At 41.8% G+C, this 27,172-nt stretch overlaps 1 protein-coding gene across 1 annotated transcript in view; it reads left to right on the top strand.

The window, feature by feature from the left end:
• The window catches only part of CA10 (carbonic anhydrase 10 (inactive)), a 612,895-nt gene extending 591,453 nt beyond the window's left edge, over positions 1-21,442 (top strand). Inside the window, exons 7-10 of the mRNA XM_007457616.1 lie at positions 2,420-2,492; positions 16,572-16,726; positions 19,731-19,905; positions 21,420-21,442. Of these exons, the coding sequence (XP_007457678.1) occupies positions 2,420-2,492; positions 16,572-16,726; positions 19,731-19,905; positions 21,420-21,442 (426 nt within the window). The remainder of the gene's footprint in view (positions 1-2,419; positions 2,493-16,571; positions 16,727-19,730; positions 19,906-21,419) is intronic.
• Positions 21,443-27,172: the final 5,730 nt, after the last annotated feature.

Below are 27,172 nucleotides of genomic sequence, written 5' to 3'. Positions count from 1 at the left end.
ACTCTTTCCACCGAGATTACTGATGCAGGTCCTGCTGCTTCCCTGCGTTGAGTGGAACTTATGCCCCAGACCCTGAGGTCAGTGAAAGGATGGTAGCTCCTGATAGCTCCTGCATCTTCTCAGGCCAGTTTGGCTCTTAAGGATGCTTCTGTTCTTTCCCTGAGCAAACCTGAAGCTTTCTGGCTAGATCTCAAAATAAGCCACAGCACTTCTATCTTTGTCCAACATAATCAACTCCCAGATGCTCCACAGTGAGTTATCCAAGCTGTGACTTGTCATTCACTCATCCCCAAACACTGACTGAGCATGAGACACAGGCCAGCCTTGTTCTGGACACTGGTACCTAGAAATGACATGAACAAAACCTCTGATACCCCTCCCCTCCTGCTGATCTTTCTGCCTCTCCTCCCCAGTTCCTGCCTCAAGGTAGGCAGGAAGAGAAAATGAGAGACCTGTATCTAGGTCAGCTGAGCCCTCAAGATGTCACCCTGGCCCAAAAGCTGAGCCATAAAAGCACTGGAATTGTTTGTTAAAACAAGAGATTTGTTTATCTGTGTGTTTTACCTATCTCTGTCCCCTCCTAATCCCCCACCCTTTCTATGACCACAGGGAACTGAGATTTGGCTATAATTGCTGCTCAATCACATACCATTAACTTCCCACTTAAGCTCACTTATACCAAGTACATATTTTACCCTCTCACCCACACAGCCAACATGCTAGAGCCCACAAATCATCTGTGTGCACTCTGGAAATTTTTCAATTATTTTTAATCAGCACAAAAATGTCTAATCCCAATGTTAGCTCTGCCCAGACTCACTGGGTACCAGGGAAACAAGGCACCCGATTAAGGGACATGGCAGATTCCTCACCTGAAATGACAATCTATTTTTGGCTCTCCTTTCATGGGCTGCATCAACACAAACAGGCAGCTTCAGGCTATCTTTTAAATAGCTGAAGAGGATGTCAAAGTAGAAATTTGATTCAGCACTAAAGCTTCCAGGGATCAGCAGTGTTTAATTTTGGACTTTTCTCCATTTGGAGTGGGATTTTACCTCCGTTGAACATTGTCACTCACCAAGCTCCCCTTGGTGTATGTCTCACCACAACAACACACACAGGAAACTGCGTGGGAAAGGCAGATGGAGGGAAAATAAACAGTCTGTGCTTTCTGCAAACTAAAAATTACCTGTTGCTTATCTAATAATAATAATCATCTGCTGCAATTTTCCCAACCCTCAGAATAAATCAGATTTTAAATGTTGATGTGTCACAACATCCGATTAGCAGCTGAGGTGTAAATTACAGACCACAGCTGAGCAAAGTAGGAGAAAAATAACTAGGATGAACAATGGTCCCTAGAAAAAGGCTGAGTAAAAAGGGAGTTGTTAAGAAAACAGTATACACAGTCTTGTGGGGGCCCATCACAGTCTCCAAATTGTGGTTCCCTGGCTTAAGCCCCTGGAAACTTGGCTTTTTCTCCAAACAAGGAATTTGGAGACCTAACAGCATGGGCATAAAATGGGAACTGATCCCTGAACATCTAGTAAAATGTGTCACCCGTAGTAGGAATTTGGTAAATATTTTTTACCAAAATATTTTTTGGATGGATGAAAGGACAGATTGATGGATGATTGATTGATTGACTGAATGACATGGCTTATGATATATTTGATTCATGTAATACTGAGCAGTGGTGTAAGATTCTATATTATATCCTAGAGATCTTTTTCATCTCCTGATATCACTGCTCTGGGTACTCTTTCTCTCACTCTCTACTTGGAAAACTATCCCCTTCCTAATATGTCACTCCCTACTCCTTACTTAAAACCCTCTGATATTTCCCCATCCTTACAGGATAAAGTTTAAATCCCCTAACATGACACTCAAAGCCTGACATGACCTAGCACCTGCCTACCTCTCTATCCTTACCTTGCATCCTTCCCCCATACTCTCACCTTCACCTACACTGAAATACTTCCCTGGGCATGACTAGTTCTCCCATGTCCATGTGTGCACAATCCTCTGTATGTCATGTTTTTCTTCACCTTTCCTCCTTTTCCACACTATACCACCAAAGCACTTTGTTAACTTCCCCCTATCCTTCAAGACTTAGCTCAGGCCTTAGTGCTTAAGATTCCCCAGGTGGACGGTCTTCCTCTAATATCATCATACCTGTAACTCTATCATAGCACTCTTCACACTAAATTATAACCATTAGGTTACTTACCTGTCTTCTTTCTCTAGACTGGATTCTGGAAAGTAGATTCTATATATTTAATCTCTGAATTTCCAGCCATCATAGTGTTTATAGCATGGTAGGGACTCAATAAATATGAGTGAATAAGTAAATGCATGGAGGCGATGTTTATCTTGAAATAGTACTGCCCAGTTATTAATATTTTCTTTTCTCCCCTAGGTTTCTGATTCATCAAACCCATTTCTTAATCGAATGCTCAACAGAGACACTATCACAAGAATAACATATAAAAGTAAGTTTGGTTCAATTTCCTATATAGCAAATATTCTATAAAGGTTAGTCCTGTCTGAAGTCAGAAAGGCAGAACTGATGATCTCCAAGGGCCTCTTTCAGCTTCATGATCCTTTAATTCTGTAGAAAGTCACTCTGGAGAGTGAAGGTAGGCTAAGAAGCAGCTCATTTCAAACAGAAGCCCCCAGAGTGCCTTTGTCATCCATGCCTGTCTAAGGCAATAATGATTATTATGATGATGGTCATCATTATCCCATGGATTGGTAAAGAGCTGGGGGACTCTGCTAGCTGACAGACTCTACCATGTCAGCTGGCCACATTTGGGGCTTTGCCAATTATGTGATTGAAAAAGCATTCACCAGGTGGTTTGGATACAACTTCAAAACATCCAGAAGCCCTCAGCGAGACCACATCTCCCTCTCTGTGTCATTGGGTCTCCCTTTCAGGTGGAGGCAGGGTGGCATTTTTCTTCATTTACATGTGTGATATGATGACCTAGAGAACTCTGTCCAGTTTCCTTGGGTTTCTAGAGTGTTTTATCCCCAGAATCCTTAAGCAAAAAAGAGGAAACAGTGCAAAGTTGAAGGGAGTAGAGGGGAAAGGATGCTACTGTCTTCCACAGCAATCCCAGAGTTTGCAAGATTTGGGGATAGTTATGGGAAATGGCACACACCAAGGGAATGAAAGAAAACAGTATAGGAAAAAAAGCATTTAACTAATTAGGAGTGACCAGAAAAGTGGAATTCATGTGCCAATTTTGTCCTTAATCAAGGAACTTCCTCACTTTGACTCTGTTTCCTCATTTGTTAAGTGAAGAAGTTGAACTTCAGATTTCTAAGGTCTTTCTAAATCTAGGATTCTGAATCTGATTTTTGCAAATGTAAAAAGCAGCACACAAACATTCTAACACCTCACATCCCCTTTGCGTATCCTCACTTGGTGGGGGCCACTGGTGCTTCTACCTCCAGTGGTGACGTGGAAAGGCAGAGTGAATGCTTACAGATCTCACCTCAGACTGCTGGAAGGAGAGTATGTAGAAACCTTCTCTTGTTCAATTATTCATCCATTCAGCAAGCATTTCCTGCACACCTGCCTCATGACAGGCACCAAGTGAGGCTCCTGGAATAAAAAGATGGGCCAGACACCAGCCCTCCCCACAGGCACTCGCTTCCATATGAAGTCACTTCCATACAAAGAGGTTGGGGTTGGGGGCGCTGGCGGTGATGAATGAACCTGGAGAATCACCTAGAAGAATTAAGTTATCTCCAAAACCATACCACCCTGCCTCATCAGTACCCCTATGGAGTCCTCTCTAAGTTCAAACTTAGATTGATCAGCAAAGGGAGATATTTCTGTCTTGTGTGCAAATAGTTTTTATAACTGCCCATAAAGGATTATTAGTTTTTTTCACTTTTTTGATTAAAAGAGCATAAAAATTAAATAAAATGTTTTCAAATAATCTTGAATTTGCAGTTTAGAGACCATGAAAAGCCATGACATCACACATTAAACCTCAACACACAATCTAAGAGATTGCCAGCTACAGAGTCAATCATTAGTGGGACTTCCCTCCCTGCCCCACCCCCTAGCTCTGGTCTGATTAATATTAAGTGATGTGGCTGCTGCCAAAGATGAAAGCATCCATATGGGTTTGTGCTATGGGAAGATGGCCTTTCTTATGAACAGATCAATTCTGATGCAAATAGGGGCTAGAGAGCCAGGATGACAGATCTTGTTGGAAACAATAATGAATAGCATTTATGTGGCTGAGGGGAATTTCAACTTCATCTACTTCAAGTGAGATGCTCCTGCTGACTCATCCCCACTGGGTCTGTAGGAACTGAAAAAGACAGACTTTGGCAATAGCTGAAGAGGATAGCAAAGTTAAGACTAAAGACCTTCATTCATTTGTTCACTAAATATTTGCTACAAGTATTTATTAAGTGGTCCTGCATGCCAGGGAATAGAGAAATCAATAGAACATGTTTCCCATCCATGAGTCCCTCACTCTCTAGTCAGAGAGACAGACATATTATAGTGTTTCATAAAGATTTGTATAGCAGGGGATTTCCCAGGTGGTCCAGTGGTTAAGAATTCACTTTCCAAAGCAGGGGATGTGGGTTCAATCCCTGGTTGTGGGAACTAAGACCCCACATGCCATGCGGTAACTAAGCCCATACACCACAACTACTGAGCCAACACACTCTAGGGCCCGTGTGCCACAACTAGAGAGCCTACATGCCACAACTACTGAGCCTGCGAGCTCTGGGGCCCGTGTATCACAGCTAGAGAGCCTGCACACCACAACTACTGAACACATCACTCTAGAGCCTGTACGCCACAACTAGAGAGCAGAACCCGCATGCCACAACTAAAGAGCCTGTGCACCACAACTACTGAGCCCATGCACTCTGGAGCCCACATGCCACAGCTAGAGAGAAGCCTGCGTGCCACAAAGAAGAGCCCAAGCGCCACAATGAAAGATCTTGCAAGCCGCAACTAAGACCCGACGCAGCCAAATAAATAAATACATGTTTAAAAAAATTAAAAAACTTTGTGTAACAATTACAATGTATTAAAAATAGGAACAGAACTCTTTGGGATCATAGAAAATCTGCCTAAAATTCATGGCAAGGTTATACATAGCAATTGCTATTCAAATAAGCACTGAATAGATGAGTAAACATTTGGTAAGAAAAGACAGCAAGAAAAGAAGGAGGGAGGGAGGGAGGGAGGGAGATTCCAAGCAGCATATACAAAAGCAAGAAGAGCATTTAAAGGACTCAGTAGTTCAAAGGAAGGAACTTTGCCTTCATCAGCTCTTCCTCTCTGCCCACAGCACATCCAATAAACATTCATTATGGCCTGAATAAATGGAGAAACGAATAGCCCCCTACGGTAGCATTGACAGGGGCAGAGAGAATGGCAGGAAAGATGGTCTGGAGCAGATCTTGAAGGGTCTTGAGAACAGGCTAAGGAGTTTATGCAGAAGCATATTTGAAGAAATGCCCTCACTGCCCTAGATATAGGCTCCTAGAAGTGGGACTAAGAGAGAGCAGGAGCGCCCCCTACTCTTTTCCCCTCATCTATCTGTCAAGGCCAAAGGGAACTAAAGCAAGATAAAGAGACCCAGTATGGGGAAAGGTAACTGCTTTACCTCCCTAATCACAGGTATTTTGTGCTTTTGCACTGTTGGGGAATAATGGAGGTATTCCCAGGAGCACTTATCACATACCTGAAGGAAGTAACACTGCAGGGATAATTATTGGCCTGACATGTGGGAATGGCCTAGACACTGTGATGCCCAGGACACTGTGGCCGAAAGGGACTGATTTTCTCAGAAGGAAAGCACTAGCACTCTTCCCTCCAGCTGAACGCCCCAGGGCAGCCAGCTCTTAGAAGGTTGGCCAGCAGGCGGCAAGAAGGGGAGTTTCTGAAACAGGAGTCATGCATGAGGACACAGCCAGTGGGTAGGAAACACAAGCCTGGAAGTCCCCCTCTGAGGCTCTACAGGAAGCAGCAGGTTATTCATTGGTCCATGAATTCTGGTAGAGCCAAAGACAACACCACCTGCTCAGGGGCAACTATCAGAGTACCCTGCTTTCATACTTTTAAGCAAGCAAGAAAGAGATGGGTCCCACAACTGCCACCCAAACACACTACCCAGGGGCAACTGACTTTGGCCCCCACTCACTCTCCCAACCAGCCCTTTCTTCTGCTGCTACCCAGAACTACACCCCAGCATAGCTTCAGTCTGCCATACTCCCGCAGTTGTGGTACCCACTCTGCAAAGTGCTCATCATCAGGAACAAGGAAGAGATGCTAAGCAAACACTTTCTGCACTCTAGGCTCTGTGCTAGAGCTTTATGTGCAGCACCTTACCTGGTGCTAACAAAGTCCCATCCTCAAAATAGGTACAATTGTTATCCCAGTTTATAGATGAGGAAAGCAAGGCTCAAGAAGTGAAACCATTTGTCAAGGACACACATCTAGTGAGTGGCTCTATTAGTCAGTAACTTCTGCATAATAAAGAAGCATTCAGCAATAGGCATTGATTTCTCATTACTGCATCTGTGGGTTGGTTAGAGTGGCTCTATATGTCTGCAGATCCATTAGGGCAACTTGGCTCCACAAAGCTCTCATTTTTCTGGGATCAAGTACTTCTTATGCTGGGGGTCAGAAATGTGTGATGTTCCTTAAGACCTAGGCTTGAAACTCACACACTGTCACTTCTATCCACTTTCCACTGGTCAAAGTAAGTCACATGGCCAAGCCCAACATCAAAATACTTCCATGGAGTTGAGGCTGAGGAGGGAGTGAACATTTCCTGAACAATAATTTACTCATCCATAGTGAGAGAGCAAACATTCCATCATAGGTCCTCCCGGGGACTTTTCTATGCTCTTACTTTCCTACTGTCTTCCTCCCTAAGGAGCAAGGAAAGCTAAGCTCTGAGGTCTTAAAACTAGTTGTAATGCTGATACTTTCACATTACATGAAGCTTATCAGCATGTTCTTCTCTTAATTCCAACTTTAGTTCAGTTTGAAGAGCCATCTCTTTGCTTTTTGCATTTGTTTCCACACTGGAAGGGACATAAACTATGCACAGAACTTGTGGGTACTTTAAAAGTTCAGGCTCATACCATCCTAAATCCCTTACAGCTCCTCTCTGTCCCTTGGCATGGGACTACCAGTGGAAACCACTGTCATTCAAGGAAACACAGTGGCACTGCCGTTATTAGGCACATACAGAAACCACAGAAGGCATAGAGATTGGTACTAGATGGGTCAGTCTTCCCCATCAGTCTTTCCCTTGGAGGCCATTTGTAATGAAAAGTCAATCTAAGACTCTGAGCAGATCTCCTGACAAAAGGATCTCTCTGTTTGCTTGGGTAGACTATAGGGGCATGAACAAAAGTTGGGAGATGATTGCAGCAATGTTGATCATGATCAGGCCAACTTGGGGGGAGGTGATGAGAAATGATTGTGTATATTTTGAAGGAAGAGCCAAGAGATTTACTGAAAGATTGGGTGTGTGATATGAGAGAGAGGAGTCAAGTATAACTAAGGTTTTTAGCCTGAGTAAAAACCCCATCTGAGATGGGGAAGGTTATGGATGAAGCATATTCATGGGTAGGAAGGGAATCAGAATTTCAAATATGTTAAACTCAAGATGGGCATCAAAGAAGAGGTGTGGAGTAGGCAGTTGGATATATGCGTCTGGATTTCAGGATACAGAACTACAGATATAAATGTGGAAGTCATTGGGATCCAGATGGCATTTAAACCTGGGTGAGATCATGCGAGAGAATAAATAGAGAAGAGAGGCGGACATATCCTTACTTTTGAAAGATCCCCATGACTTAAGATTGTAAATCATTTCTAAAGATATCTTTTAAATTCTACCCTGGAAGAGGCTCTGGTATGTCTGTCCCATCAACTGGCTCAGGAGGTACAAAGAGGCAGGGGTAAGCATGGAAGCATGGGGTGAAATCGCTACAAAATGGCAGCCAGTAGGCACACAATCCATTTGCTTGATTTGAACATATATTAGATGACTAGGGAGAAAAAAATGAATTGTGCAAAATCATTCTATTGAGCCAGTTGGGAAAATCAATGCCAGGTAATCCATAAAAGAAGGAAAGAAAGAGAATCTTGCCAAAAGGACTGGGAATTTTGGAAGCCAACATTCTGGTAAAAGCCACTATACTTATGGGACGCAATGTGTTCTAGTGAAGAGATATAGAACTAAGCAGACCTGGGCTCCTGGCTCTACCACTCTTTGCTGTGTGGATTCTGGCAAGTTTCTTAACCTCTCTGAGATAATTTCCTCATCAATAAAATGAGGATACTAATACTGACATTGAGAGTGTTGGGATGAGGATTAAACAAGGCAATGAGTCAGTTGCCTGGACATTGATTTGTATAAACCAGGTGCATAATAACATGTGTTTCTATATTATCCTAAGGTATGTTGTGGTGAAATCCAGCTTCCTGGAGAGTGGGAGGCAGGTCACTATAAAACTAAATAAAAGTTATTGTCAAGGTGAATGCAATACAGGGCACACAAACAACAGAGATTGTTTACTCTAATGAAACCCAGCTCCTGCATGGGACCCGCGCATTGGATGGCAATAGCCTAGTGAGCTTCCACTCTCTTTGAAAGCTTGGATTTCATATGTCTGAGCAAATCTTATAAAACACTCTCACTAACCCAGATTGATGATGGAAAAGACCAGCCTGAATTAATTTCAGGCTGAATTTAGATAGTCTTCTAAAGAAAATCCATTTTATTAAAGTTAAATTCACCTTCAACAGATTAAGGGTCAAGACTGAAATCATGGCATTGAAAAATGGATTTTCTGGAGGAGATATTCGTAATTTACTTGAAGTGTTTTAATTGTTTAATGTAGTGTATTGGAACAATGCCAATATCCCTCTATTTTCCTTGTGTTAATTAATAAGTAGGCACAGAGCCCCAATTACATAAAAGGTGACATTCTTATCATTTGGTTATCCATCTGATTTCATGGGGCCAGCATTATTTTTTTTTAAAGAATATTTATAATTTCAAGTGAAGCAAAGAACCTTCTTAAATGGGTAAGAGGGAGTTGTTATTAGAACAGTACACATAAATGAATGCTTTCTTCCAGGGTCCTAGGGCAGTGGAGTATTTTAGTAGCTTCATTCTCTTTCAGTTTCATATACTCCATTCATTTCATAGACAGTAAATACAATGGTGAACTTCAGTCCAATAAGAATCCAAAAGAATATAGATTCCAAATTTGAAAGGGTCTGGTTATTGTCTTAATACATATTTCCAGCAAGGAAATAAAGGCACACAACTCAAAGTGTTTGGAGGAAAGCTTTTAAACATGGTGTTTTGAGCCCTTTAAAAATATTTTTTCAAACTTGCCTGTTTATAACTTTGCTTTAGCCCCCCCTACCCTAACCCTGACTAAAACATGAATGTGTAGGCAAGGATAGACCAACTTGTAACTGCCTTATACTTCTCAGTTCCTTGGGAAGTGTTCTGTGCACTCATTCTTCAGAGGAGCACAGTGTTAAATGTGATGAAATATCACCAGGGAGCTTAAGCATGTTACTCCCGGTGACTTTCTCTATGCTTAATTGAACTTGTGCTTTCATTTCAAATGAATGGCTTTGGAAATGTTTTCACAGAATGCAAAATGCAGCATTCCACTCCCCACGTTGCAATCCAAGTAGTAACTATAGTCAGCAAGGAAAAGGAACATCTTACCTCCATTGAATCCAGTTCTCGGAGGCCCTCTTTTTCATTTTTCATTTGTATAAAATGAAAAATCATATTACTTTATTCTTTAGCAATTGCCCTTTTTCATTTCAGTTGAATTTGCCTCGGATTACAAGAGGAAATGTCATTCCATATGAGAAAATTGCCAAAGAATTCCATATTAATCAGAAGTTAGTCCAGTATTGATTTCTGGAACTGCTGTGCCTTTTTCTCACTGGCATCATTCTCTTTGAATGGGAACTTCATAATCAGGAAGCCGGGCGATGTTAAATCTCATCAATGTCACATAAGTTAACACAATGCATTTACCAGAGGCTGCCATCAAAGTTCAGACTAAGGGAAAGATTCCCCCGCTATGTGATACTAGGCGTTTCATCATGGTGTGTTTCAAAGAAAGAAAGAGAGAGAGAGAAGGAGGGAGGCAGGGAGGAAGGGAGGGAGGGAGGAGGGAAGGAAGGAAGAAAGAAAGGAAGGAAAGAAGAGTCAGCTTAGGAGTTGTATCCAAAACTAAGAACTCAGTATAAGATAAGGCATAGATTCAGCAAGAGAATGTCATAAAATCAAAAGCACAGCTGTTAACTTCTCCAATCATTTGAAAGAATAAAATGGGGCTATCAACTGTGCATAAATATTCTCTACCTACTGGTTATCCAAGGGGTCTTCCTGTGATGTAGAGGTATATCCAACACATTGAAAAAGTTACAACACTGTCATACCAAAAATTTGACCTACAGAAGAAAAATTTATCTATGTAATCTTGTTTATATTGAAGGATATTTGGGGGTCTATAGATTATTTTTTAACCTAAAGATGACTTTAGCAATTATCCAGAATATTCTTGTGCCCACAAGTAAGAGGTTACATGACTTATCCATGAAGAAAGAGTAAGTTACTGGCAAAGCCACAGTTGGAACTTAGACTTGAATTAAGACTCCTGCTTGAAGTCCAGGGCTTTGCCCTCTATATGATGATGATGATAGATAGAAGATAAATAGATGATAGATAGATAGATAGATAGATGATAGATAGATAGATAGATAGATATAGATAGATGATAGGAAACCTCTCTATAAAACTACTCATGAAAATTTATTTCATGCCATCACTTCCCTTCAGTAAATATCCTTAAAACAAGCAGGGGTATGCATGATAAGCCTATTGGCCTCTGAGCTTCACCCCAAATTTTTATCTCTCTGTTTATAAACAACTCTGACCTCTAGATCTTTGGCATCCTTACTAATGAATAGAGCCTTGAGAATTTGGAGAGCAGAATCCATCTTTCAGGACATTAGTTCTTGGGCTCCTTTCTGTCTACCATGACCAGAGGACAACACTGACATGCACAAACTGTTGGTTTTCTGCTGGCTGCTGCATGGACAAGGTAGTCTGTGGGTAATAATTACTTCTTGACCTGGTAAGCCATGGAAGACACCCCAGTGTTCCTTGACACTAGGGCTGAAAACTTTCTTGGGTCCCACTGCCTCTTTCCTGCCAAATACATCAAGCAAGCCATTGTGGGGAGAAAAGAAGATATAAAATTGTAGTCAGTAGTTCTCAAATTCCAATCCCTAAAAGATAAAACAGTGATTTAATGGCAGCCTTTGAGGCAGAATGGTGAGTCATGAGGACAAGTGTTATATGTTAAATGCACACATTACAGTGTCAGCAATGTAAACGCAAAGGTGTGTTTTGTGCAGAAACAGTAACACCACATGGGGACAGGCAACAGTCTCTGTCTCATTCTGAGATCTTGGGTATGACATATTTGGGAGTAGTGGTGAGCAGCATGTATTTAAGCTAATGGTATAGACTGAAGCCTCAGAGATTTTCTCCCATAATCTGACAGGTGATGTTGCCTCTTCCTCCTTTATTTTCTGTCCAGAACCATCAGCAGGTGAAGCTGCTGGGCAGAAACCATTTCATTCATGCATGCAACCAATGTTTAATGAGCACCCACCATGTAGTGGACCCCATGGTAGGGCTTAGGGAATCAGAGATAAAAGATGGAAGCCCTTCTCCCAAAGGATCTCACAGCTTACTGGGGCATTCAAATAGGTTAGTTAATTATTGGCAAGCTAATTCAGTAAATATGGTGTAAAAAGAAGGTACTAACCCAGTGAGGGAGAGCCAGGAAGGCTCCGGTAGGCCAAGCAATGGTTATCCCAGGGAAGCTGGGCAAGGACATTAGTATTGTTGAGTACTTGCCATGGGCCAGGCAGGCCCTGTGCCAAGTACTTGAAAAGTGTGATCTCATTTGTTCCTCAAACAACTCTGTGAGGCAAGTACTCTGTCTTAGGCAGGTCAGTCTGCTATGATAAAGCAGCATAGACTGGGTGGCTTATAAACAACAGAATTTACTTCTTATAGTTATGTAAGGATGAAAATCTGAGATGACAGTGCCAGCATGACTGGGTTCTGGTGAAATCCCTCTTCTGTGTTGCAGAATTCTTGTTGGATTTTCACATAGCAGAAAGAGAGTGAGAGAGCCCTCTGGGGTTGTTTTTAAAAGGACACTAATCCCATTCATGAGGGCTCCACCTTCATGACCTAATCACCTCTCAAAGGCTCTGCATCATAATATCATCACATTGGGGATTAGGATTTCAATCTATGAATTTGAGGGAGACACAACCATTCAGTCCACTGTCCACTCCAACCATCTGCATACTGAGAAACTGAGGCTCAGATGGTTACCTGCATGCACAAGGTCATGCAAATGGTGAACAGCAAAGCCAGCACTGAAACTCCAGTCTGAGACCAAAGTTCACATTCTTCACACAGGGGTTTTTCCAAGTTCTGTAGTGTGAGGAAATTAGAAGGGCAAAGATGAAGTATGCATATTAGCAGATTCATGGGAAGAACAAAGTGGTGAATGAGGACTGTGGGAGGGTAGAAGCTGCCATGTTCTGTGGCAACCATTGCACATCTCACAGGTGACATGGGTGAAGAGGAATCTCCTGGCAGGACCACAGCAGCAGAGCCTGGGATATCAGCACAAGAGTGTTTTGGAAGCAGATTTTTACCCTTCTATGTGGGTTAAATCCATGAATGTAACCTGTTGCTCCTGGCCTTCCCCCTGACCCCAACACACACACACACACACACACACACACACACACCAACCCTGTCCTCAAATACAGATGAAACACAGAGGCTAATTATAGTTTCAGAAAAACATAAATGTTGTTTTTCTTTACTCTAGTCATGCCTGGAATGCCCCTCATTCTATGGTCTCCTTCCATCTCTCCTCCCCATCACGCCTAATAAAATAAAATACAATAATAGCAGACACAGACCTACTAGAGAATGGACTTGAAGATATGGAGAGGGGGAAGGGTAAGCTGGGACAAAGTGAGAGAGTGACATGGACATATATACACTACCAAATGTAAAATAGATAGCAAATGGGAAGCAGCTGCATAACACAGGGAGATCAGCTTGGTGCTTTGTGACCACCTAGAGGGGTGGGATAAGGAAGGTGGAGGGAGGGAGATGCAAGAGGGAAGAGATATGGAGACATATGTATATGTATAACTGATTCACTTTGTTATAAAGCAGAAACTAACACACCATTGTAAAACAATTATACTCCAATAAAGATGTTTTTTGAAAAAATACAATAATAGCAGCATGCTAGAGTACCCAATATGCTCCAAGTGCAAGCTTGGTTAAACAAATCACATTGACCTTTAATAAAGATGTGCCAAATGCTTCCTTTTCTCATTCAATATGTTAATCTTCAGGCCAAGCCACCATCAGACGAAAGATCATTAAGTGCAAATTTGATCATGCTACTCCTCAGCTTAAAACCTTTCCGTGGCTCCACATTGCCTACAGGATGAAGCCCTAATTCCCAACAGCACAGAGAAGAACCTTCTGGGTGTGGCCTGTACTGACCACCCCCCCAGCCTTATTCCTCACAACACCCCTTCTCCTGCATTTTACCCATGCACTAGCTGTCCTGAGTATGTGCTGCTCTGTGTCTTACTTTCTTTACTGTGACCATCTACAGTGCCCTTGACAGCCACCCTTACCAGCCACACACTGATTGCCTCCTGTTGTTCAAGATACAGTTCAGGTCAGCTCCTCAATTAATCCTCTGCAGTCCCACCCACCCCCAGGCATAACTGACAGCCTCTCAATGTACCCAGTGCCGATATATATCACTATCTCTGTGGTTTCTTGCTGTATTCACTTACATTACATCCTGCTTGCCTATACCTAGCTTAGTGCCTGACACATACTAGGGGCTTAAGAAATATTAGAGCCAAATGGTGGCTACTCAACACAAGCTTGTTGTGTTGACACCTGATCTAACTTCCAAGGACCATCACATCAGTGTGTACTCTGGGCACCACAGTTCTGTCATGGAACCATCTGACTGCACAAGACAGAGTACAGATCCATCCCAGCTATATTCCAATCACTATGTCTCTCTTGGGTTTGTCTTGATTCTCTTGTGTTTTGATAGAAAGGTAGAAACATTAAAATGGAAAGAGAAAGAAAGCCCATTCTCCTAGTGTTGATGTCCTCATCCAGCTTGACCAATCTCTCTCATGGGCGTTTTGTGGACAGAGCCCTGGAGAAGTTCAGTTACCCTATAAGGGTAGGCAGAGGCCAGGAGAGGCAGTTTAGGATGAAGCAGGCTAACTGGTTTTATTTGCATTGTTCAAAACCACTGGATGAGTTGACTTGTCCTTAACTCAGCTGGCAAGCAAAGGAGCTCTGAAATCTAAATTTCCTTGGCAAAGATGGTTCTTTCTTATCAGAGAAACTTGAGTGAGAAATTTCTGGAGGAAAAGATGGGGAAGGTAAGAGATTTTTGCCCAGGAAAATGGATTAGCAGCATTAATGCTCAGGATAAGTAGGTACAGCCTGGGCCAAGATGCATTTACCATCACCACCCTGATATTAGGGTCAACATATTATATATATTTTTTGCAATTTGTTATCTGTCTCTTCAGCTAGAATGAGGGCAGGCATCTATTCTTGTTCACTGCTCTAACCCCAGAGACTAACCTGGTGTCCAGCACTAAGAGGTACCTAGTGAACATTTTTTGAATGAATGAATGACTTTGGCCTGGAAGTCAGGTGAGCTGGATTCCACTTTCCACTCTGCAGTTACCATCTAGCACTCTGACCTTGGGCAGGTCACTCTGCCTCTCTGATCTTCAGTTTCTTGTCAATGAAGTTGTTATTATATGCCTGACCAATCTTACTAGGACAGTATGAGGTTCCAGCTGTATGTGAAAGTCCTTTTTTACCATTATACATACACAATACTGAATTTGAGAGATTATGTCAACCACCAAAGAGTCAGTCCTTTCCCACTGGGAGTTGAACACATGGATGAGAAAATGTATATGAACCTAGGAGGACTGGAGGAGCAGGTCTTATCCCTCTGCCAGCCAGGCTTTGGGTCCCTGCCATGTGTTCTTCAGGCTCCCTGGGCCGGCCACAGTGGTGGACACTCATGGCAAACCAGTGAGTGCAAGACTCCTGAAGACATAGATTAGAGATCACTGGGGTACAGAGAGCAATGGAAGCCATGAATGTAGATGGGCTATGATGAGAATATAGACTGAGAGAAGAAAGAGCCTTGGACTGATCCTCGGGAAATGCCAACACTGAGAAAAGCAGGTAGAAAATAAGAATCCAGCGACAGAATCCTGGAAGGAATGACCAGAAAAATAGGAGTCCCAAGTATGGTGTTTTAGAGGCCAAGAGAAGAGAGAAAGAGTCTGCAGAAAGAAGGGAGGAAGGATCATGAGAAGAGGAGGAGAGAAGTTCATTGAAACTTACTGACATTTGAAAACTCCAGTACATTATAATTTTATAAAAATACAACCAATGCATTGAATTTAAAAATCAGAATGAAATATACCAACATGTTAATGGCAATTGTTTTATGTGATCAGAGTTATTATTTTCCTTTCTTTTTTCCATATAGTCTTATATGTATTTATGTTACTTTTATAATTGAAAAAGTATATTTAATAATAAAACATATATGAGTGTGAATACCTTGAATAGGTATAAGAGAAAGGGTTATCTGTATGGGTCTTATGGAGAGGAGAGCCACAAAAATGAAATCAGTTGTTGAATTTAACAGTTAAATCTCATGGTAGGATTTGGTCTGACTTACTTTTCTAAAAATATTTTCTTAATGTTCTCTTAATTAAGCAATGTTAATAAATAAGAATGGTGACCAGGCAATGTTTTAACAGGACTTAAAAACCTTTAACTGTGTATTTCATTATGACTATAATGTTATGAGCCCAGGTATCAGGGACCATAACCAAGGACTTGGCTCTTCTTATTCTCCTTGTGGTAGACCACATTACTTTTCACCAATATTCATTGTCTCATCCTATGGGAGGAATGTGCTTCCTTAAATCCCTAACATCAGCCTTGGCCATATGATTTCTTTGGCTAACAAAATGTGAGCAGAAGTGACATGTGCCAACATGTGCCAGTGTTTTAAGAGCCAACATATGTTCCACCATGCTTACTTTTCTTCCTATCATTGTGAATCACAAGGGTCTAAACAGCAGCTGCTCTGATAGTCTGGGTCCCAGAGTATGGACAACAGTGACATGCAGGAAGCTCTCAGCCAACCTAGAATGGACTTGTATCTGAGCAAGAAATAGACATTTTTTGTTTAAAGTGATTGTGATTTGGGGAACTGTTTGTTACTGTAGCCCATCCTGAGAGTTATAGTCTTCTGGAATCTGAAAAGAAAAAATTATCAGTAACACTAGCACTTTCTCAAGAAATCTAATTCTTAAGTCTTTTTTATTTCTCTAGATGATGCATATTTACTACAGGGACTTAATATAGAGGAACTATATCCAGAGACCTCTAGTTTCATTACTTATGATGGGTCAATGACTATCCCACCCTGCTATGAGACGGCAAGCTGGATAATAATGAACAAACCTGTCTATATAACCAGGATGCAGGTGAGCTTCTCTGTGGTCTTTTAGCTAATGGGGAAGATGATGTGAAGACTGGCTGGGTGGAGTGCCTATTGTGTTAGTTTGCTAGGACTGTTTTAACAAAGTACCACAAATTTGGTGACTTAAACAACAGAAACATATTGCCTCACAGTTCTGGAGGTTCTAAGTCCAAGATCAAGGTGTCTGCAGAGGTGTTTCCTTCTGAGGAAGTGAGGAAGAATATGTTCCATGCCTCTTCCCTGGTTTCTGGTGGTTTTCTGGCGAAACTTTGGTGTTCCTTGGCTTGTAGGAGCATCACCTCAGTCTGCCTTCTTCTTTATATGGCATTCTCTTAATGTCTGTGTCTCTTTGTCCAACCCCACTCCCACCCCACAATAAGTACATCAGTCAAATGGGTTTACGACCTACCCCAATCAGTCATATTAGATTAGGGTCCAACCCAATAAGCTCATCTTAGCTAATTATATCTGCAATTACCCTATTTCCTAATTAGGTCACATTCTGAGGTACTGAGGGTTAGGACTTCAACTTTTTAATCTGGGGGTATACAATTCAGCTCATCAAACTTATGTTTAAAGAATCAGCATCTGGGATTTCCCTGGTGGTGCAGTGGTTGAAAATCTGCCTGCCAATGCAGGGGACATGGGTTCGAGCCCTGGTCTGGGAAGATCCCACATGCTGCGGAGCAAAGAGGCCCGTGAGCCACAGCTACTGAGCCTGTGCGTCTGGAGCCTGTGCTCCATAAAAGAGAGGCCACGATAGTGAGAGGCCCATGCACCACGATGAAGAGTGGCCCCCACTTGCCGCAACTAGAGAAAGCCCTCGCACAGAAATGAAGACCCAACACAGCCAAAAATAAATAAATAAATATTTAAAAATAAATAAATAAAAAGAATCAGCATCTAGAAAGGCTTAGCATGAACTAATTATAGATACACCCTACCTGTTTGAGTGAGAAAAGACAGCAGTGTTAGTTCCCAAAGTGTGCTCTACAACTCTAGTGTTCAAAAGGCAGAGCAAAATGGGTGGTTTTGTCAAATATGTTTGAAAAAGCTTTATCAGGGAACCCTCTTGTACTGTTAGTGGGGATGTAGATTGATACAGTCACTATGGAGTACACTTTGGAGTTTCCTTAAAAAACTAAAAACAGAGCTACCATATGACCCAGTAATCCCACTACTGGGCATATACCCTGAGAAAGCCATAATTCAAAAAGAGTCATGTACCACAATATTCACTGCAGCACTATTTACAATAGCCAGGATATGGAAGCAACCTAAGTGTCCATCAACAGATGAATGGATAAAGAAGATGTGGCACATATATACAATGGAATATTACTCAGCCATAAAAAGAAATGAAATTGAGTTATTTGTAGTGAGGTGGATGGACCTAGAGACTGTCATACAGAGTGAAATAAGTCAGAAAGAGAAAAACAAATACTATATGCTAACACATATATATGGAATCTAAATGTTAAAAAAATGGTTCTGATGAACCTAGGGGCAGGACAGAATAAAGACTCAGACATAGAGAATGGACTTGAGGACACGGGGAGGGGGAAGGGTAAGCTGGGACGAAGCATTGACATATAGACACTACCAAATGTAAAATAGATAGCTAGTGGGAAGCAGCCATATAACACAAGGAGATCAGCTTTGTGCTTTGAGACCACCTAGAGGAGTGGGATAGGGAGGGTAGGAGGGAGATGCAAGAGGGAGGAGATATGGGGATATATGTATATGTATAGCTGATTCACTATACAGCAGAAACTAACATAACATTGTAAAGCAATTATACTCCAATAAAGATGTTAATTTTTTTTTTTTTAAAGTAGAAATAAAAGAGAAAAAAGAGCTAAGTCGATTTCATTGCTGGGAAGTTTCTCAGGGTCTTTAGAATGATATACATGTCAGTCTCCAAGAAGAGGCAATATGATATGTAGCATTTCATAAACATATTTGAATATGGGATTTTTTAGAGCATCTCACAGTATTCCTAGTTGGGCTGGCTAGTATTTCTCAGAACTGAATGGGAACTAGGAGATCTGGCCTCTGAGGCCAGCTTTACTAATGGCTCCTTATGAGCTCCTAAGCCTGTTGCCCCACTTCTTTGAAGTGAATTCTCTTCTTTATAATGAGGGGGGTAAATTACATGAGTCTATTCTATGATTGCAAGGGTCTATAAAAACTCAGAGGAAAGATAAGCAAAGGAAGCAAATCCAATCTCCTTTACAGGTTATGTATTTACAACCCAACAGCAATTTGAACAATTTGAAGTACGTGATGCTATCTGTATTTACTGGGACTCTTAGTGACTAGCAACCCCCTCCATCTAACTTCAGCTTAGAAAAAGGATTTATCCATGAGATAGTGGGTCATCTTATGGAATTTAAGATCAGAAATTGATGTCAGGAAGTCACTGGAATCAGAACCCCAGAAACCCTTTCTCTCTGTTCTCTCCTGCTCCCTCCTGCACCATAGCTTCGTTCTCCTCTACTGCTAGAGAGTATTCTTTAGCTTCACAGTCCTGGGTGGAACATGGCTGCAAACATTTTAGTCCAGCTCCAGATCCTGATATTCACAGAAAAGGAACTGAATTAATCCAGCTTAGTTTAGCTCCGACTCCTGGACCAATCAATGTAGTTTGAATAATACCTATGTGAGAGAATAATTCCCTGAATTACTGGACCCCAAGGTGTGATAGAAAGAAGAGACCCTGGAGAACACCCAGCTGGGTTTCCTCCTTTGACAGACAGTGTGTCATAGGACAGAAGAGAATCACTGACTTGTTCAGAGGCACACAGGAGCCAGGGAGATTGAAGCAAGGCTCCCTCCAAGCATGGAGGCATCAGTGGGTTTTACCCACTGAACCCATGAATCAGGGTCTCTGGAGGCCTCAGGTGCCCTTTCCCACACAGCTGGCACTGCCTGGGTTGGCCACAGTCTACATGGTCTTACTTCTTTCCTGGTACGGGTGGATTTCACAGCTGTTTCTCTCTCCTCAGATGCATTCCTTACGCCTGCTCAGCCAGAATCAACCATCTCAGATCTTTCTGAGCATGAGTGACAACTTCAGGCCTGTCCAGCCACTCAACAACCGTTGCATCCGCACCAACATCAACTTCAGTTTACAGGGGAAGGACTGTCCAAACAACCGGGCCCAGAAGCTTCAGTATAGAGGTGGGTTCAGTGGCTCAGAGGGCAGTCGAGACAGGCCAAGCCCAGTCTTCCTGCTCACACCTACTCTGAAAGGATAGGCACTATCTCCCATTAGAGGAGTCATGATTATAAGTGACATTTACATGGTGATTTTCTATTGAAAAAGTCTGTATTTCATAAACAGAGACAGAGATCAAATCTTTAAATCTTGTCTGGCTCAGGCAAGACAGCATTTTCATTGCGTTTTTACCGAAGAGCCCAGAGAGGCTGATGTTCTCAAAGTTATGTGTTAAAACAGGACAGCTAGAAGAATTAGTGCTTTTAGTTATATACACAATAGATGCCCTTTTCCCCTAGAAGGTGAGCAAATAATTCTGGATGCCAGGCCATTGGGACCCAATGAGGTGTGCTTATGAATGCATTTTTTCTAGTGCTATGTCCCTAGCAGTGACTATAATTCCTACTAGAGGGGACATTCAAGATGCCTCCCGCCTCCCATAACCCTCTGGTCCACACCCAGCCCTCTCTCTTCCCTTCTACACACTAAGTACCTATTGATCATTGTCATAAACTCTCAACATGGAAAGGAAGGTGGAGGAAGGACAGTGTCATGGAGATGCCCCCAACCAGGAGTTAGGACACACAAGTTGCTGCCATGGTTCTGACACTAACAAGCCATACAAACCCAGCCAAATCATTTAACCCCAGGGCTCTGGGTGTGTCTGAGAGAGAAAATTAAAGACAGAAATATGGAGGAAGTTGGAGAGATAAAGTGGAGGGTAGAGGTGGTAGCTGCTTCTAAAGTTGCCTAGTAACATCCATAGTCCCCATATTTAGGCAGCACATTATTGTTTCAAAAGGGCTTCCCTATCCAGTTTCTCATGTGCTTCTCAGGACAATCATGAAGTAGATGGAATAGGGACACACCAAGAGTGCCAACTTTTTCTACAAACGGCCAGATGATAAATACAGGTTTTGTGAGTCATAGGGTCTCTGCCACACTCTGATGTTTTAGGGTGAAAGTAGCCATAGACAAAATGTAAATAAATGGTTGTAGCTGTGTTCCAATAAAACTTTATTTACAAAAGCAGTTCACAGCTGGATTTGGTCTGCAGGCTGTCATTTGCCCACCCCTGGTCTAAAGCAGCACCATCCACTACGGCTTTCTGAAAGGATGGAAATGTTCTGTGTCTGCATTGTCCAATAGTGTAGCTACTAGCTACATGTGGCTATTGAATGTCTGAAGTGTGGCTAGTGTGACAACGCAACTACGTTTTCAATTTTATTTAGTTTTAATTAATTTAGATTTATATTAACCACATGTAGCTAGTGACAACCCTATTGGATAGCTCAGGCCTAGAGGTTCATAAGAAAGTGGAGTGGATAGTTGGGATACATACAAGTAAGCAGACATTTAGAAAACTGTCCCTTCCCCTTTGGAGTAAGCCCCCCAAACTGTGTGTAAATTAATCCAATTATGCCTTGTTTTGTGTTGTTTGTGTGTTTTGTTTTGTTTTTTCTCTCTCTCTTTCCAGTAAATGAATGGCTCCTCAAATAGGAAAGTAAGCCAAGAAGAATCCCACCTCAGTGAAATGCTACAACTGTGAATTGACGTAACCTAAACTGTCCCCTTCTTTCTTCTCTTTCTTTCCTCCCTCAAGCCTCATTCACTCTTTGGATTGGCCCTTTCTTCATGAAAATTGTCTGCAAAACCTTGGCAGAGGAATATATCTCTTACACACACTCACAAATACACACACAAGCACTCACACACACATACACACACATGCAAATATATCTGCTCACATACACACTCATACAGCCCCCAAGATGGGAAGTTAAATTTTAGAAACAAAAGGCTCATTCATAAGAGGTCTTAGAAGAAGATAACCAGTTAACCTGATTACAATTTTGATACTGTTTTCCGAAACAAATAAATCTACCGAATGAGAATTTTCAGCCTTGTATATTACAAAATTCTTCCAAAAGAGAGAGAGGAGAAAACACAGCTCTGACAGCATCAAGTGGACTTTTGTTCTTTGCATCAAGTAATCTCAAATAGTGTCCTAGGATCCTTTATGGGTGCTGGTGACAGGTGAGCCAAGACAAAGTTGGCCAAGGACACATTTCTAGATTGTGATTCTTCTGTTTACTCAACAATTTAAAAAGAAAAAAGGACAAACATTGAATAGATACACATTGTGTATATATATATATATATATATATATATATATATATCACCACAGACTATTAAAAAAATGGAATTATTACCCCTCTTTGTCATATATGTGTAGTAGGATTTGCCAAGATCATATTGATCCATTTGCTGTTTCTTATTTTCCAAAGGTCATACATTGTGTTTGGTTATTGTTAACAGCTCAATAAATGTGTTTAACAAGTTAATTTCATTTTTCTGGCTTTGGTCTATTCTCCTTCCTTACAGGCTAAGCCCTGGCTCCATGCAACTGCATTCTTTGGTTTCATTTGTTCCTTCATCTACATGTTTTGCTCATTTGCAGCCAGTTTTTACTGAGTTTGTGGCAATGGGAATGCATTTGCTAAGCAAGTATAACCTTAACTCCACTCCATGGCTCGATCATTCATATGAGGTGAGGTTCAGCCTGAGATAGTAGGTGACAGATTTCTTGCATTTCAAAACTGCCACCGCCCTCTCCACCCCATCCCCGTGATGCCCCCTTGAAGGAATGCACTTTGTCTTGTAAATTCTTGGGAAAAGGGTGTCTTTTCTCTCCAGGTGCAGCTGGATCTCACAAAGTACAAATGAATGCCTTTCTTTTCTTGTTTATAACGGTCACTCACTGTGTTTGGTTACTGTCAAGAAATCAATAAATGTGTGTTACAAGTTATCCAGTACCGTGTCTGAGTTTATTGAGGAGGAGGGCACTCCCTGCTGAAGCCTCTGAGTCCTGCTGTGTTCACAAGCAATTGCATTATGGCCAGCAGGGCAGCCAGAGCCTCCAGAATAACCTGTCTTGTCATTCCCAGAGCCAGGTAATTAATATCCTTTTGAGAAAACATATAGGCTTAGCTGCTGGAAGGGAAGACTTGGCTGTTCATTCAGTGGCCAAATTAAAAATAACTTTCATCTTTCCTTTCTGTTACAGCTCCAGAAAGAAGGGAAAGCACAGGCATGTAGGGTCTGTGCAAACGGGAACATCCACAAATATGTCAAAAACTTCAGCAAGCTTTATTGATGATGGAAAAAAAAAAAAATCAAATGGCCAGATATTTCATATTTGAAACAATACACTTAATTTGATTTTTTCCACTTTTTGCACCAAAATTAGTTAGATGATGGCCTTAACCATGATGACATATGACCCTGTTTCTGAGCAATCATATTTTTCCAGAAAACCAGATCTGTCTGCAAAGATTTAGGGTGGGCAGGTGGCAGTCTTTCTTTGTATGGCTTACTTCTTCCTCTCTAGGTCAGAATCTTCTTTAGCCTGCAAGGGCAGGCAGTGATGTAGTGTGTCAACTAGGCCTGGCTTCAAATTGTCACCGTACCACTTACCTGCTTGCTGTGTGATCTTAGGCAAGTTGCTTTACTCCTCTGATCTGTAAATCAGGGATGCTAATAACTGCTTCCATGAACTATGAGGCTTAAATGCTATATAGCTACTTAAAGCAGCTAGCACAATACCTCCAGTGATTGTTCTATAAAGACTGACTGTAGAGCACGTGCATTGCCTAAGTATTAGAGGTTTTCCTAGACCAGACCATACCTTCCCCTCCAGGGAGGGGTTAGCATCAGTCACAAAATGGGCATCAAATTAATACCAAATGGAGGAGACAGGAGGAACTCCTGAGTGACTGGGTAGGACGTGGGGGGAGTGAGGGGGGAGGAGAAGTGGAGGCCAGATAGGACCGGTGTCCCTGAGGGATGGCTGAGAGTGGGGAAATATTCCCATATATGGAGGGACCCTCGGGTGCTCGGAAGATCAGGGGAGCACACCTAGTGTTTCCCTCACCCACTCAGGCTCCGGGAAGCCTGCTGGGCTCCTGGGTCTGGTCCTCCATTCTCTGGGACCCCCTCCAACCTCATGGGTCCTAGGGGTGTGGGAGGGAGGGAGGATGGGGGAGGAGGAGAAGAGGCAGACAGAGGGGGAGGGGACCTTCTAGGACCGGAGAATCAGGGGAGGCACAGCGGGTGTTTCCCCCACCCACTTGGCCTCAGGAAGCCTGCGGGGCTCCTGTCCTCCAAGGCCCCCCCTCCACACCATGTTGGTCCTAAGGGTGTAGGAGGGAGGCAGGGTTAGTAGAGGAGAGGTGGATGTGGGGGGCGGGGGTCCCTCTGGGATCAGAGGATCAGGGAAAGCATGGAAGGAATTTCCCCCACCCACTCAGGCCCAGTGAGCCTGCTGCAGTCCTGGACCCGGTCCTCTGACCTCCAAGCGCAGAGGCACTCCTGGGACACTCCTGCTGCACTGAGCCTAAGCCCAACACCCACTCCCCACCCAGAGCTTTTCTGACCCTGTGGGGCCTAAGCATAGTTCCCTCCCACCACCTAAACCCAGCCCGTGACTAAGCCCTGCCCCTCAAGTCAAGGCTTTATCCAGCTTTTTTTTCTGAATTTTATTTTATTTATTTTTTTATACAGCAGGTTCTTATTAGTCATCCATTTTATACACATCAGTGTGTACATGTCAATCCCAATCTCCCAATTCATCACACCACCACCCCAGCCCCTCCTGCTTTCCTCCTTGGTGTCCATACGTTTGTTCTCTACATCTATGTCTCAATTTCTGCCCTGCAAACCAGTTCATCTGACCATTTTTCTAGGTTCCACATATGCATTAATATACAATATTTATTTTTCTCTTTCTGACTTACTTCACTCTGTATGACAGTCTCTAGATCCATCCATGTCTCTACAAATGACCCAATTTTGTTCCTTTTTGTGGCTGAGTAGTATTCCATTGTATATATGTACCACATCTTCTTTATCCATTTATCTGTCAATGGGCATTTAGGTTGCCTCCATGACCTGACTATTGTAATTAGTGCTGCAATGAACATTGGGGTGCATGTGTCTTTTTGAATTATGGTTTTCTTTGGGTATATGCCCAGTAGTGGGATTGCTGGGTCATATGGTAATTCTATTTTTACTTTTCTAAGGAACCTCCATACTGTTCTCCATAGTGGCTGTATCAATTTACATTCCCACTAACAGTGCAAGAGGGTTCCCTTTTCTCCACACCCTCTCCAACATTTGTTGTTTGTACATTTTCTGATGATGCCCATTCTAAATGGTGTGAGGTGATACCTCATTGTAGTTTTGATTTGCATTTCTCTAATAATTAGTGATGTTGAGCAGCTTTTCATGTGCTTCTTGGCCATCTGTATGTCCTTTTTGGAGAAATGTCTATTTAGGTTTTCTGCCCATTTTTGGATTGGGTTGTTTGTTTTTTTAATATTGAGCTGCATGAGCTGTTTATATATTTTGGAGATAAATCCTTTGTTCATTGATTCATTTGCAAATATTTTCTCCCATTTTGAGGGTTGTCTTTTCGTCTTGTTTATGGTTTCCTTTGCTGTGCAAACGCTTTTAACTTTCATTAGGTCCCACTTGTTTATTTTTGTTTTTATTTCCAATACTCTAGGAGGTGGATCAAAAACGATCTTGCTGTGATTTATGTCATAGAGTGTTCTTCCTATGTTTTCTTCTAAAAGTTTTATAATGTCCTAAAGACCTTACACTTAGGTCTTTAAACTATTTTGAGTTTATTTTTGTATACTGTGTTAGGGAGTGTTGCAGTTTTATTCTTTTACATGTAACTGTCCAGTTTTCCCAGCACCACTTATTGAAGAGGCCATCTTTTCTCCATTTTATATTCTTGCCTCCTTTATCAAAGATAAGGGGACCATATGTGCATGGGTTTATCTCTAGGATTTCTATCCTGTTCCATTGATCTATATTTCTGTTTTTGTTCCAGTACCATATTGTCTTGATTACTGTAGCTTTGTAGTACAGTCTGAAGTCAGAAGCCTGACTCCTCCAGCTCCATTTTTCTTTTTCAAGATTGCTTTGGCTCTTCAGGGTCTTTTGTGTTTCCATAGAGATTGTGAAATTTTTTGTTCTAGTTCTCTGAAAAAGGCCCTCTTCTTTACAATTGTGGTTGTTTTACCTGTCAGTTGTTGTTTCATCTATATTTTTATTTTTTTATTATTTCTAACATATCTGTTAGTTTCTTATTTTATTTTTTACTCTTTGTTATTCTTCTGTTCCTTTTTTTTCTTTTTCTTTTCGTTTTTTCCTGCCACCCCATGCTGCTTGAGAGACCTTAGTTCATGAGCCAGTGGTCAGACCAGAGCTCCTGCAGTGGGAACTACAAGTCCAAACCACTGGGCTACCAGAGAACCTCAGGGAGTATTCATCAGAGTGAGTTCTCTCAGAGGTCCTCATCTCAGCATCAACACCCACCTCTACCCAACAGCCTACAAACGCCAGTGCTGGAAGCCTCAGGCCAAACAACCAGTAAGACAGGAACACAATTCCATGCATCAGAAAAAAAAAAAAAAAGAGACAACAAAAAAATATGTCACAGATGAAGGAGCAAGGTAAAAACCTACAAGACCAAATAAAGGAAAAGGAAATAGGTAACCTACCTGAAAAAGAATTCAGAGTAATGATAGTAAAGATGAACCATAATCTTGGAAACAGAATGGAGGCATGGATTGAGAAAATATATGAAATGTTTAACAAAGATCTAGAAGAAATAAAGAACAAATAGAGATGAGCAACACAATAACTGGAATGAAAAATACACTAGAAGGAATCAATAACAGAATAAATGAGGCAAAAGAATGAATAAGTGAGCTGGAAGACAAAATGGTAGAAATAACTGTCAAGGAGAAGAATAAAGGAAAAAGAATGAAAAGAATTGAAGACAATCTTAGAAACCTCTGGGACAACACTAAACACACCAAATTTGAATTATAGGGGTCCCAGAAGAAGAAGAGAAAAAAAGAGAGTCTGAGAAAACATTTGAAGAGATTATAGTGGAAAACTTCCCTAATATGGGAAAGGAAATCGTCACCCAAGTCCAGGAAGTGAAGAGAGTCCCATACAGGATAAACCCTAGGAGAAATACACCAAGACACAGACTAATCAAACTGACAAAAATTAAATTCAAAGAAAAAATATTAAAAGCATCAAGGGAAAAGCAAAAAAATAACATACAAAAGAATCTCCATAAGGTTATCAGCTGATTTTTTAGCAGAAACTCTGCAGACCAGAATGGAGTGGCAGGACATATTTAAAGT

Source organism: Lipotes vexillifer, unplaced genomic scaffold (assembly GCF_000442215.2).
Source record: "Lipotes vexillifer unplaced genomic scaffold, Lipotes_vexillifer_v1.1 scaffold320, whole genome shotgun sequence".
NCBI classification, from domain to species: Eukaryota; Metazoa; Chordata; class Mammalia; order Artiodactyla; family Lipotidae; genus Lipotes; species Lipotes vexillifer.
Note: the sequence above shows the minus strand (reverse complement) of the source record. Positions and strands in the feature narration are given on the sequence as shown.